Source organism: Quercus lobata, chromosome 1 (genome assembly GCF_001633185.2).
Source record: "Quercus lobata isolate SW786 chromosome 1, ValleyOak3.0 Primary Assembly, whole genome shotgun sequence".
Taxonomy (NCBI): Eukaryota; Viridiplantae; Streptophyta; class Magnoliopsida; order Fagales; family Fagaceae; genus Quercus; species Quercus lobata.
In genome coordinates, this window is record NC_044904.1 from 6,468,414 (window position 1) to 6,481,798 (window position 13,385).

General features: G+C 32.2%; 1 protein-coding gene across 3 annotated transcripts; it reads right to left on the bottom strand.

Moving 5' to 3' along the window:
* Positions 1-1,897: 1,897 nt before the first annotated feature.
* Positions 1,898-11,112, bottom strand: LOC115976305 (beta-glucosidase 12-like). Of its 3 annotated transcripts, XM_031097516.1 has the most exons (14): positions 10,764-11,112; positions 9,873-9,960; positions 9,681-9,750; positions 8,787-8,845; positions 6,508-6,583; positions 6,269-6,346; positions 6,091-6,178; positions 3,782-4,037; positions 3,322-3,437; positions 2,968-3,179; positions 2,843-2,874; positions 2,568-2,670; positions 2,333-2,441; positions 1,898-2,195 (listed from the first exon to the last, which is right to left on the bottom strand). In XM_031097516.1, exons 1-14 carry the CDS (start codon positions 10,832-10,834, stop codon positions 2,027-2,029), a joined length of 1,527 nt encoding a protein of 508 aa, XP_030953376.1. In that variant the 5' UTR covers positions 10,835-11,112; the 3' UTR covers positions 1,898-2,026. The 3 variants fall into 3 exon arrangements, with proteins under 3 accessions (XP_030953376.1, XP_030953384.1, XP_030953368.1); XM_031097524.1 differs by lacking the exon at positions 9,681-9,750 and having other exon boundaries at positions 10,764-11,109; XM_031097508.1 differs by lacking the exon at positions 10,764-11,112 and having other exon boundaries at positions 9,873-10,757.
* Positions 11,113-13,385: the final 2,273 nt, after the last annotated feature.

Genomic DNA, 13,385 nt, shown 5'->3' on the forward strand with positions numbered 1-13,385 from the left:
TTTAGAGTGATCAATCTGGAAATCTTTTAAGAGAGCTAAAATCCATGTTATCTCACAAACAGCTATTGCCATGCCTCAATATTCAGCATCTGTTGATGACCTAGAGACTATGGGATAGTTTATTTATTTATTTATTTCTAGATGCCCTGACCTCCCAACTCTTGATGTACTGCAAAACTTTATAACCAGCATCTAATAGCCATAGCAGTCTTCCAATTTGTTAGAGTTTTTTACTTTTTAGAGCCCGGTTACATGAATTAATCACCAATATTGTGCAAAATTAGAAGCAGCAAAAAAAATACCAAATAGCTAAAGTGTAGCATTTATTGTTCTTATGCTCCTATTAAGTCACATTAGCATAGCATTTCTGTCAATTTGGTTCAGTTTAAACTGTTTTAGAGAATGAATCGTTTGTAAGGAGTACTAAAAACAAATGTCAACCACAGTTTAATTTATTTATAAACTATCTTGCCTTATATAATAATTGAATGTCAAATACATATTATGTTTCCTTGAAGAAAAAAAAAAAAAAAAAAAAAACTTACAAAATTTAAAACACTTTTGAATATATAGATGGATTAATTTAGAAAATATAATATATTATATCAAGTAGTTATTAATATATGATACGTGTATAATGCGGTAAATGTACGTACGTCAATAATTTGGTATTATTCAAAAAAGTATGTACATTTTAAAAAGTCGGCAAAAAACAACGGAAATGGAGAAAGAACGTTATGTGCATAGTATGCGTACAATACGTTGACTTAAAAAAAAAAAATGCGAAAACATGTTTATATATTTTCTGTTGAAGTTTGTTTAGTTTGTGATTAGTTTAGTTTGTTTGTATCAGTGTGTACATAAAACTACATGTAGTAGTTGTGAGCAAACGACCTGTAGTCTTGTAATGTACATAATTAGTTAGCTTGTTAGTAGTGTAGATGACACGTGTATTGTAGCTATAGGTTGTATAGTTAGTTGACTTTTCTTCTCTCCTCTGTTTCTGATGTATAAAGACAGAGCAAACTAATTATCTAATATAGAAAAATTCATTCCTTCAATCTTTGCTTCTTGCTCTCATCTCTTTCTCTGTGCACTGAACATTCCACCATTGAAGAAGCTTAGGTTTATGAATGATTTTCAACATTTTCTGATATAAATACAATAATTTGTGTGTTTCAGCCATATAGAAGGTTCTCAACAATTTAATTAATAAAGAAAATTATTTTTATAGCCATTAATAAAACAACAATAAAGATAATATTCATCCAAAAACTAATAATAAAAAATAAATGATCTTATTATATCACTTTGTTAAAAAATATTCACATTATTTAAAAAGAGTTTGAGACTAACACTTATAAATTAATCTCATCTATTATTTTTATTTTAAAATAAATTGATAAATTTTTCCTTGCATCATGCGGTTTGGGACTAATAATATTAATTACTTCAAGTTTTTTATTTTTTATTTTTAATTTTTTTAATTTTAATTTTTTTGGTTGAGAAGAATGCTGACTCCTTAAGTGGGATAAATGTTGGGGTGAGATGTGAGAAGAGACAGGGGTTGGGCCTAAAGCTTCTCGACCTAGAAACATTGTAATTTCAACTATGCTCAATACACCAGTAAAGGAGTCTATTTGGGATCGAGTACAATGTAAAATGTGACCCATATATGTGATCCAAACCATAGCCAAGTACTGGCCAGTCCACTGGGTGGCCTATTTTTGTGAAAGCAGGCAAGCAGCCAGATAAGATGATTCACAATGATTCTAAATTATGCTTATGCTTTTGGGACTCAAATTAGACTGCATTTGGAAACTACGTACATTGCTTCACCCAAAGGAGAAACCAAACAATAGATGCTTTTATTATATATATAAAAGAAACATTCGAGTTTGTAAACAGTGACATTAATTTTATTTTATTTTAATTTATTGAATACAGATTACAGGCATTATTTAAACATGAGTATATCCATAGTATCTATATAGTTCAACATGAGTATAGTCCTAAATTTGTCATCTTATGGCTTGAGGAATTTCTTAAACCAACGTGCAGACATTTTCGGATATCTTTTCAACCCATTTTTATAGTCTACATAGTTGATGCCAAACCGAACGGAATAACCTGCACCCCATTCAAAGTTGTCCAATAACGACCATGCAAAATATCCCTTCACATTAACACCATCCCTACATCAAAAAATAGATCAATTGGACTTTAGACATAACAACTTTCATAATTGTTAATACAACCTATTGATATTATTAGTAATAATATAAAGTCATATTTGTATTAGATCCAAAAGAGAGAGGTCTTCTCAACTTACTTGATAGCCTTAAGAATATACTGAAAATGGCGATGGTAATAATCAATTCTATAGTTGTCTGCAAGGGCTTCCTTAAGCGACAATGTGTCATTATTGAACTCAGAAATCCCTATATTATAGTGGCAGATTATTAGATTCAAATGGAAATCAAACTGCCATTCCTTTCAAATTTTATATTTCTGGCTTGCACCATAACTTTATGTGACCATAATTGAGAAGTTCAAAAGAAAATTACCATTCTCGGTAATAAAAATTAGTGGATCATTGTACTTTGTCTTGGCGTATAATAGACTATCTCGAATTCCCCTGGGATAGACATGGAGCCAACTTGAAGCAGCCTGAAATGTCATTTTAAAGAAAAAATTTAAATTCAATAAGTATTCGGTATAAAACTCTCTTTACACACTAATGAAATGATGCCACAATATTTCTTTTTCTTTTTCAAATGGGAGAATAGAGAATACCGCTAACAATAACAAATTAACAACTTAAAATCCAATTCATACGCACCTCTGGACCGATGGGGATCCCATTGCGCTCAGCTGCCACAATAAAAGAAAAAAGCATGGTCTTGTTAGTACGTATGAGTTACATAAGAAAATAGAAATCATAGATCCAAATGATTGAGTTCGAACAAGAAAGATTAGCTCGCAAATCTGTTAAGTAGCTTGGCTTTTCAGCTTTGGGTGCATCGGCTGCATAATTAGTAGTATAGTAGTTTAGCCCTAGAAAATCAAGTGACCCTTTTAATAGCTTGGATTGCTCTTTTGTGAATTTGGGTAATCGGTCGCCAACTAGAGATCGCATGCTATGTGGATAGTCACCATTTGTTAGGGGATCCATAAACCTGCCACAAGCCACGAAATTTTAAGTCTTTATTGAACCTACTATATTAAAAAAGCAAAGGATTTTTCTATTCTTTGTAAATAACTAGCAAATGGTGCAATAGATGTCCAAAACAAAGAGTTATGTAGTTTTAGTATACTTACCATCCAAACCTGAAATCATGGGCTCTTTGCGCAGCATCTTGGTCCTGCGTCGCGTTAGAGTATGGCACAACCCAGTCTCCAACTAGGGATATACCCATCAAGCCTTTCTGTGCTTGCTGCACATAGTGAAAGCTTGCTTATTTAAAGACACATTCAAGTCAAGCTAGTGGAATTGTATTTTTATCAACTTTTGACAGATTAATTCATATGCTTTCAACAAAAAAGTTAATCCAATCCCACACAAATGGAAAAGATAAATGCTTACTCAATTACTAATCCTGAAAAACAAGTTTAACGTAGCAAATTTATCTAAGTTTATATTCACTGCAAATAGTATTAAATGAAGTACCTTAGATTGTCTTGTACCAAGTGCAATGCAACCATATTTATTGAATGGACAACAATTTTCAAGAAAAAAAAAAGTAGTAAAATAAGCATAAAATAGTTTGGTATAGGGAACCTGATACTTTTTCCTGTACACTTCAACGGCAGATGCATGAGAAAGAAGTTGATTATGTGATACCAAATACGGTTCTGTTCCAGAATCTCCACCAGTGCAATTTTTCTTTTGCCAACTAGAACACCGACCTGGGGCTGAATCCCCCGTAACATAACCACCATTGGAGTAGCTCAATGGTTCATTTAGTGTGATCCAATGCTTGACACGATCACCAAATTCTTTATAGCAAAGCTCAGCATAATCCCGAAAATCATCCCTAAACATATACATGCAAAAGTCTCCTAACTATTTAATAACTGACATTAGCTAACTATGTTTGCATTTATACGTTAGCACATCATTTATAGCATTCAGTTATAGATCTAGAACGCCTAACTATACAAATAGGAAAAAACTCTTTTTTAATATTATTTAAATCCAATAGTCAGGGGGAAAGGAGATTTGAACTTGAATATCTCCAATTTCTAATAGAAATACCAAAAGGTGTCAACTAATTGAGCTATAAAGCTCTTGGCATTTGAGAATGGATAATAATAATAATAATAGAGCAAGATTTAGGTACAGTACTTAGGTGCTATTCCTTAGGTTTCTCTCTTAAAATGCTAAGTGATTGCTACAAATAATAATAATAATAATAATAATAATAATGCTAAGTGATTGCTACAAATAATGACTAAGTTACAAATTAATGAAACACTTTCTAACTTAACAGTTTTTCAATTCAACTTGTAAATTCCTCGTTTCTCATTTTGATCCTTTATTTTTATTATGTTTTCAATGCAGTCATTCCATCAAAATTTGTCCAATCTCACTCTTTGTTTTAATATTTTCATTTTTCAAAAAGATATCATTTTAGAGCATCCACATCAGTGAATGCAAAATTCTCGTCTATTTTACATGGAAAAACCTACTTTTTTTATTTTACACACCAATTTTTACAAAACACTCACATCAGTTTATCTATTCTACACATTAATTCAATAAAATATTCATTCTTTTACAATTTTTTATTATTCCCTCCCTCGTTGCCCCTCTCTCTCACAAACCAACAGTTCGTCACTACCAACGATCACTCCACACCCAGCCACCACCATCACCACCCAGCCAACATCACCACCATCATCACCACCCAACCACCATCATCAAGGAAAACCCACTCAATCCCAAACCCATTCAATCCCAAACCCATTAATCACCCACCCAACCCGAAACCCAGTCAAGCCAAATCATCACCCACCCAATCGGCGGCAAGATCATCAAAACCCACCAATGAACCAGAAAAGCCAAGCTGATCAAGATCAAAACCCACCGACCCACACCCACAATCAACCAAAAAACCAGAGAAAAAAAAAAAAAAAAAACTAGCAACCAACAGATCGGAGCGAGATCGAGGCCTCCAGCCTAAGCAAGATTGACGCCTCGCAGCACCGCCACCTCCTAGCGACGGCCGCCGGCCTCAAGCTCATCCAAAAATAGATCAAAACCCACGAGATTCTAGGTGATAGACCCGTCAGAGAACTCCGTTCGTGTTGTAGGCGATGGACTCGTCTGGCAACTCGGCTTACTCGACCTCGTTCTCATCGGCGGTGATGGCGATCGACAGAAGCTGGAGGAAGAAAAATTGATGAGATGAGAGAAAGAGAGAGCTATGCTATGCGCTTGAGAGAGAGTGAGAGTGAGAGCAGAGACGAGACAAGAGAGAGATAAAACTATTTAAAAATTAAATACACATGCTACAGTGCCCGTGTAAATTTACACGGGTACTGTAGCTCGTTGAAAACTTTAAAAGACTTTTACACATTTTTAAACAGACTGATGTGGAGTGTTTTTCGGTTCAAAATGTGTAAAAGTGGTCGAAATGTTTATTTTACACATTTATAAAAGAGCTGATGTGAATGCTTTTAGTGGAGCAAATTGGACAAGGGTTATACTGGGGACAGAAGGGCTATACTGGGAACAGAAAGAAGTAAATAACTCTTTATAGGACTATATTAAAAACAAAAGGAAGTCAAGTGTCTTATTTGAAATTTTATGTTAATATTACGTTAATGTATCATATCATGATCTCACAGGAAAAAAAAAAAAAAGATAATTCCGTAAGGCAGTGATCTAGCAACTTCACAAATAAGTCATTAACTAAAAATAATAATAATCACAATCGTCCCCCCCACCCCCGCGATTCCTTAACTTCAAAATGGGCCATCAATTTAAATTTTACACATCATAATCACTATAAAACTTATGAAAAGTATACTAATTAGAATTCAAATGAGTAAAATGGTCGATCATAATGTAGATTAACCACTTACACAATATGAGGACTCAAAAAACCACCATACTCATCTTCCAATGCTTGGGGAAGATCCCAGTGGAAGAGGGTCACAAAAGGGAGTATACCTGCATTCAGTCATTGCAAACAACTATGAATTAATAGTGCATGCATGATTAGTTGATGACATATGATGGAATTTAAGAATCATTCATGACCTCTGTCTAGGAGCTTATTGATTAGTTTGTTGTAGTATTTGATTCCTTCCCTATTCACACCTCCAGATAGTTTTCCTTCTGAAATTAGTCCCAAAAATGAGACTGTTAGGAACATAATATGGTCACAAAACAATAGCTATTCTATTCCAGCTTAAGATGTGTACTTGATGTACCCATTTTATGTCATTGTCATTAGATGGATCTAACCTTTTATGGGATTATGAAAAGGATAATCTTACTTGGCAGTACTCGAGACCATGAGATTGAGAATCTATATGCATCTAAGCCCATCTTTTTCATAATTCGAACATCTCCCTGCAATGTATAATCAAATAAAAGCATATTGTTTGAAAATTTTGAAATGAGGATTTCTTATATTTTGATTATCTTGTATTTGGTTGGATATGCTGAATAATTAGGGGGAAAAAAAAAGCACGTGGAAAACATTATTTTTTATAAGTACATGTAGCAAACATAATTGGAACCTAAAAATGTTTTTAAAAAAAAGTCAAAACACAAGAGTTAATTAGCAGCACATGCTCGCGTATACACACACATATATAACTAGTGGATAGATGATGACAAGGAGGAATTGCCCCAATGACTCTGAGTTATTTTTAGGTACTTCCGGAGTATGGTGAACGATGCTTCCTCTTATTACATTCGTAGTGGGGTCCATTCATTATATTCATCTTAAGATCCATTATAAATTCATTATATTCATCTTAGGATCCATTATAAATGTGACAATAGTAAACACCATATAACCATACTCCAGAAATACCTAAAATGCTTTTCCAATGACTTCTGAAAAGGTTTCAAAGTACAAATTTTAGCTGAACTCCTATTAAATGCTTTTCCAGTTTGCCCCCACTGTAAGAGAAAAACAAAAAGCTGTCCCTAAAATAGCTCGGAGTTCTGATACCCAAAAAAGGGGAAAAGGTTACACAACATTAAGCATTTCAATTCACGGCATTACGAATGTTTATCCCACATTTTTTTCTTTTTTATTTATGTATATTCAATCAGTGGTGGGTCCTATATTTTATACAAAATAAATAGTAATAATAATAAAAAATTTACTAATGTCCACTATTTTTTTTCTTATTCATCTCTTGATATTTCAATTTCAAACTTTGGGTCTGGGTTTCTGCCGTGAACCCGAATTTAAATACTTTAAATATAGAGAACAAAATGGTTGAATTCTATATATATATATATATATATATATATATATTTTTAAAGCAATCAAGGCAAAAGACATGTACATAACTTTAAAGGTATAATGCTATACTCTCAACACTTATACATTAATTTATTTTCTCAATTTATTTTAAGAAATTCAATTAGATATCTAAACTTTATGTATTTAGATTAATATATTTCTTTGATTGTTAGTAACTATAAATTGATTTTTTTTTTTTTAATATGAAATATATATTTGTAGTTAATTGAAATTACAGAGAATCCTGAGCATAATAATGACTTTGAATCAAATTCTAAAAAAGATCATATATAATTGGTTTATCTTCTTAAAGAAAAATATTTTCATTACATTTTGCTCCCTTAAATTGAAATCTTGGCTCCATCAGTGGCAATTCTAAGAATTTTATTTAGGGTAAACCTAAATTATACAAAATCTAATAAAAAAAGAACTTCATACGTTGACCAAAAAAACATACGCAAATACATAAAAAATCTTACAATTTCCTTCTACGATTTTATTTTAAAATTGTTGCATACTAGTATCATTATCAATGTTGTAAGCTACACGTCTTTCAAAATTTTAGTTTGTAAGGGCCTAATATATTGTTAAGGGGAACAAAGTTTAAAAACAAAATTTGACTACAAATTTAGTTGTCTCGCTAAACAAATTAATATGATTATATATTTTTTAAATCTAACTGTCGAATTGCATGTTATTTATGTTTTTAAAACACATGTCAAATTTCATGTTAATCGGATGTTATTTACTATTCAATCCATAAACTTATTTTTTTTATGTATAATTTTAGACTACCAAAAATCGAATTTAAGTATTTGATTGATGAAAACTATCGATCTTTGATCTTATTGAAATTTTGCAAGCATAGAAAATATAAGAAAAAAATGTAATCTAATTGTAGATTTGTTAAAATTCACATCCATTAAAAAAATATTTTAAGTGAAGTTGCAGCCTTAGTTTACAACCAAGTTTATTGCCAAATTTTGTCCAAAGTTTAACTATATTGGGCCTAAAAAAAATTTAGGCTGGTTACAAAATTTTTTAAAAGGTAAAAAAGTCATAAATTTTTAAAATTTATATATAGTAATTACATTTTTCCTAAGTTAGGGTGGTTCTGTGAACACCCTAACTTCAATGTGGAGCCACTTATGGGCTCCATGACAAGAACCCCGGTTATTCTTATAAAGAAAACAAAACTATGCAATTATGCTGCAAGACTTGGTAATTATGAGCTAATTAATATGAGTATTTTTCTTTCTAATTTTTATTATGAACACGGATCAACATATATACCTTGTAGTGATGATATTGATCGACAGCTACGTCTCCATTGCTTCCATTCACTATCCTTTCTGCAATTTCATTGAAAGGATTTTTTTTCCCTTTTACTATTTAAGAACTTGTAATTAGAGGCATAAGAAAAATTGAACTAGTATTTAAGACAACCATAACATATATACAACTTATTTCTAATTTGGAATTTGTTACGGAAGAAAGGAAGGAACAGGAAGAAAAATGAAGAAAAATAAATACCAAAGGCAACCATTACATTAATGTTGTTGACTTCTTGTTCTTTCTTTCTTTTTTTTCTTTTTTCTTGAGAATTTTTGTTTGTTCTTTTTAAATATCAATTGGGGATAAGTATTCTCAAACTCCATCATAGATCTTGTTAAAACCAAATAAATGGTGTAGAATCTGTAGATAATGTTAGGTCATTAACATTTAAATAAACACTAGTATCAAATCTTTACCATACAATTTCATAACAAAGCCAAGGATGCAAGTTGTTACTACTTTTCATTTGGTTTTCACCAATTATATTACTTTATTACTTAACATCATTTTAAGAGAAATGTTACGTCTATAACATTTTCACAGTACATTCACAACAAATCCTAATGTGGTAGATTGTTATTGGATATTATAGGTGGACAAAAAAGTAATATAAGTTGTTAATTCAAATTAGAAGCAATAACAACTTATTATCTATAACTTGTTATGAAAATATTATGGACGTAGCATTTCTTTTATTTTAAATAACAAAAACAGCTAATTTTATATTCCTTTAAATTTAATAATAATGATTTATAATAAATTTTATAAATCTAAAAGTATATTGACTATCATATTACTCAAAATTTTAAGTAACATGACATTTGGTACAATGTTGGAGAGAGAGAAAGAGACCCGGATGTTCATGAGTGTAAGTGTCCCATATATTTGGTCCTTTACCATCTTCATATGCTGCACCTTCATACTGGAAATTTGAAAGAACACGAATTTGCAAATAATAATATTGATCTTATGCTTGACATCTCGGGACATTTGCTGTAAAAACTATAATACAAATTAACATAGAGGAAATTGTGACTTTGTTACCTGATAAGCCGCTGCTGCTGTCCCAAAAATAAAACCTTCGGGAAAACTGGTCCGGTTGAGTGAAGCAGTATCATAAGCACTGCCATGGCTTGAAGAAACAGCAATGATATTAGTCAATAAACCAAGAAGAACTAGGAGGCCCAAGACTGGATAGCCTTGTGATGCCATAATCGATTTTGGATTTTTTTTGTGTGTAGAGCCAGGTATTATCTGCTGGTTTTTTTTATTTATTTATAAAGGAGCATTACATATCTTATCTATTTAGAAAAGAAAAAATAGAGATAAAAAAAAAAAAAAAAAAAAAAAAAGGAAAAGGACAGGCAATATTAGTCAACATAGCTGTCCTTCAACTGATTGTTTGACACTGTACATAGGACTATAGCTATCCTCCAAAATACAATGTCACTTTGATTAGCTTGAGAAAATTTCTCTGATTGGATTGATTAATTATTCTGTAAAATGATTTTTATTTATTTATTTATTTATATATATACAGTAAAAACAGAGGAAATTGTGATTATCTTCTCTAATAGGTAATCCTAACAAACTTAACAGCCTGGACCCATGGGTATTAGAATAAATCTAAAACTGTTGGGGAAAAAATCCTAAATCCCCTCAATATTTATGTGTGAATTAAAATTAATGACTACCAAGCATTAGTAATATTATGGAAAAAAAAAAAATTCAGCAAGTACCATGTAAACACAACTACACAAGAACACCAAATCTTACATAAAAAATCCTCCAGTATAAAGGGAAAAACTACGAAACAGCTCTGAAAAATATCCACTATAAAATAGAGATTACAACTATTAAATTTACGCTAGACTTGAGTTCACAGTAAATTGAATACACAACAAATTAAATCTCAAGGAGCAAATACAATCTCACCACAAAGCCAATAGTAAAATCTTCCTCTGAATACTCTTACTCTTCATGATTGTAGCACTCAAAAATTCCATGAAAACTTCACTAATTTATCTTCTTTGTGTGTAACTTGAGTATAAAAAAAAGTCTCATTTTTCTTTTTCACCCTCTCACACTCTCACAGTGTATTTCTCTATCTCTTCGGATTGCACATCTCGAGCTGAAGCTCTCTCTTTCTCTGTGTTTCTTGCTCATTCTGGAACTCACACAAAGTAGCCAAAATGGCTATCCGTTTTGTTTCAACTTCCCACAAGGCCGAATAGCCTTTCTTTTCTTTTTGGCTTCTTGTTCTTTTTCTTCAGCGTGTCCAACACGCTTTGCTTCACTTCTCATTAAGTCAGACTTCTGACGAAGACAAGAGTCACATGCTCATTAAATGAGCTCTTCACAAGGCATGTGGGCTGGACCCACACGGTGCTTTGCACTCAACAAAAACTACTAACAATTTAAGTAAGAAAAAAACCAAACGGCTTTCATTTAACCATTATCTTCTTTCTTTGTTTTTTTTTTTGATAAGCCTTCTTTCTTTGTTAATCTTTGACAAACATAGCTTTCTCTCTTGAAAAAACATTTGACAGCAAAATTAAACATAGCTTTGTTCATTATTTAACTCATCTATTTCAAGATTGCTATTTCCAACCTATTTCTGGAATCGCCTCTGGATCTCAATCACTTATATAAATTCAAAAAACATTTGACAGCAAATATAAACTGAAATCCTAGCTAATTCAATAGTAAAAATAATCCAAATTTGTAGACATTAAAAAAAAATTAAAATGGAAGCAGAGTTCAATATAGAGAGACTCATATGGAAGTGGAACTGTTGACCTTGCAGAGAGTAAGAGGCAGGCAAACTTGACGGGCACTCAACAAAGAAAAATAGGTTGTATATTTCATCAATGCTGAATTCGATGTCACTATGATATGGTGTGTAAAGTTGTGATTTACAACTATGTTTTATGTTGGTTTTATTCCAGGACAAAAGTGTTGTAATTGCTTTAATTTTATTCCTTGTATTTTGTGAGATTTTATTGTATTGGGTTTAGTATTAAGTTGATGAAGAATTGAGTATGTATTGGATGAACAAGTGGATTTCACGAGTGTCTCGCTAGAAACTAACCCGCGAAAGAGCCACGTGAGAAGCACATGCTGGAAGCTGAAGAGTCATGCCAAGTTGTCAGTTTCTACAACACACACACACCCATCTTTTAGGGAGAAAACTACTTATCCTTAGTGAGAAATTATTCTAATCTCTTCTCCTTCCCTCTCCCATTGTCATGCCTTGAGAGGAGATTTGTAATCAAACACAACTCATACCTTTTTAGCGTGTAGAGAGTGTTTTGGAGCTTGGGAAGTTTTGGGGATTTGCCAAAAGAAGCCGATGAGGCTTGGCGGATGCAATCGGGCGTATTGTGGGATTCGGAAAACTAGAGAAAACATGACTCCAAAAAGTCCGTTGGTACCAAGAGCTTGGAGGGCTTAAGTACATTGAGTAGATTAGGCTTTGAGGGTCTTTTGTTATTCGCATTCTCCAACTTTATTTTCTAGTGGATTGATTTCGATTTGGAAAGTCGCGGAGAGGTTTTTCACCAAGTTCTTTGGTTTCCTCTTCAATAACACGTCTTGGTGTTATCTTGTGTTTGCATCTCTCTTCCCTTACTCTTGTGCTTTACTTTTATTTTTTGTTGTTCATGTTTATGCACTAGAATAGTATCGGTTCATTGCGCACATTTAATCTTGTTCCGCACTTTGATTAAGTAAGAGTAAAAGCAATCTAGCTGTAATTTTTAATTGAGGGTCTAAACAAGCTCTTGTGTTTTAACACAAATCCGAGCTTTCATGGTGCATAGAAGAGGACCATGTGATAGGATTAAAGACTGGGGGAGATAGACTATCATTGAAGGAAAGTTTGTAACGGTGATGGTGGCTAGGTATAGGAGAAGAAGACCGAATTAGCCTTTAAAGATTACTTCAATGCTCAATGTTGCCAACTTGCCATAATGAAAACCAATATTGTAAACAACCAGGTTCTTGTTTTGGAGGAGATGAAGAATTTTAAATTATAATCATTTTAAGATTTTTAATCCCCTTAAAAATTATAAGAGAAGCAAGTCATGATGATTTTTACTTTATCACAGAAAACTTTAGATTAGGACAAACACATGACGAGTATTAGAATCCATAAAATGATCCAAAATTTGCATGATTATGTTGAATCCAATTGCTACAAATCACTCAAATTTTGTATGATTATCTATTGTTTCAATCTAAAAAATTTCTACAACTTTATAGGCTCAATTGAGTTGGAGTCAAGGAAACTTAAACTTCACTTCTAAGGCTCAATCGGTTGAAGAATTGAGGCTAGAGTCGATCCTATAGAAACTCTATTTTTCTTGAGCTGTTTTGTAATCTTTGGGTCTTCAACTGGATCTTAAATTGCCACTTTAAGACACATGAGAACTCATGATTAGATTCATAATTTATCACATTTGTGCATAACAAAGAAGTTCACTAATACACCGGTCCAAGAAAGTTATTGGAGCTGTAGTTGGATAACTCAGTATGTTTTACCATAGTTAGGTACTT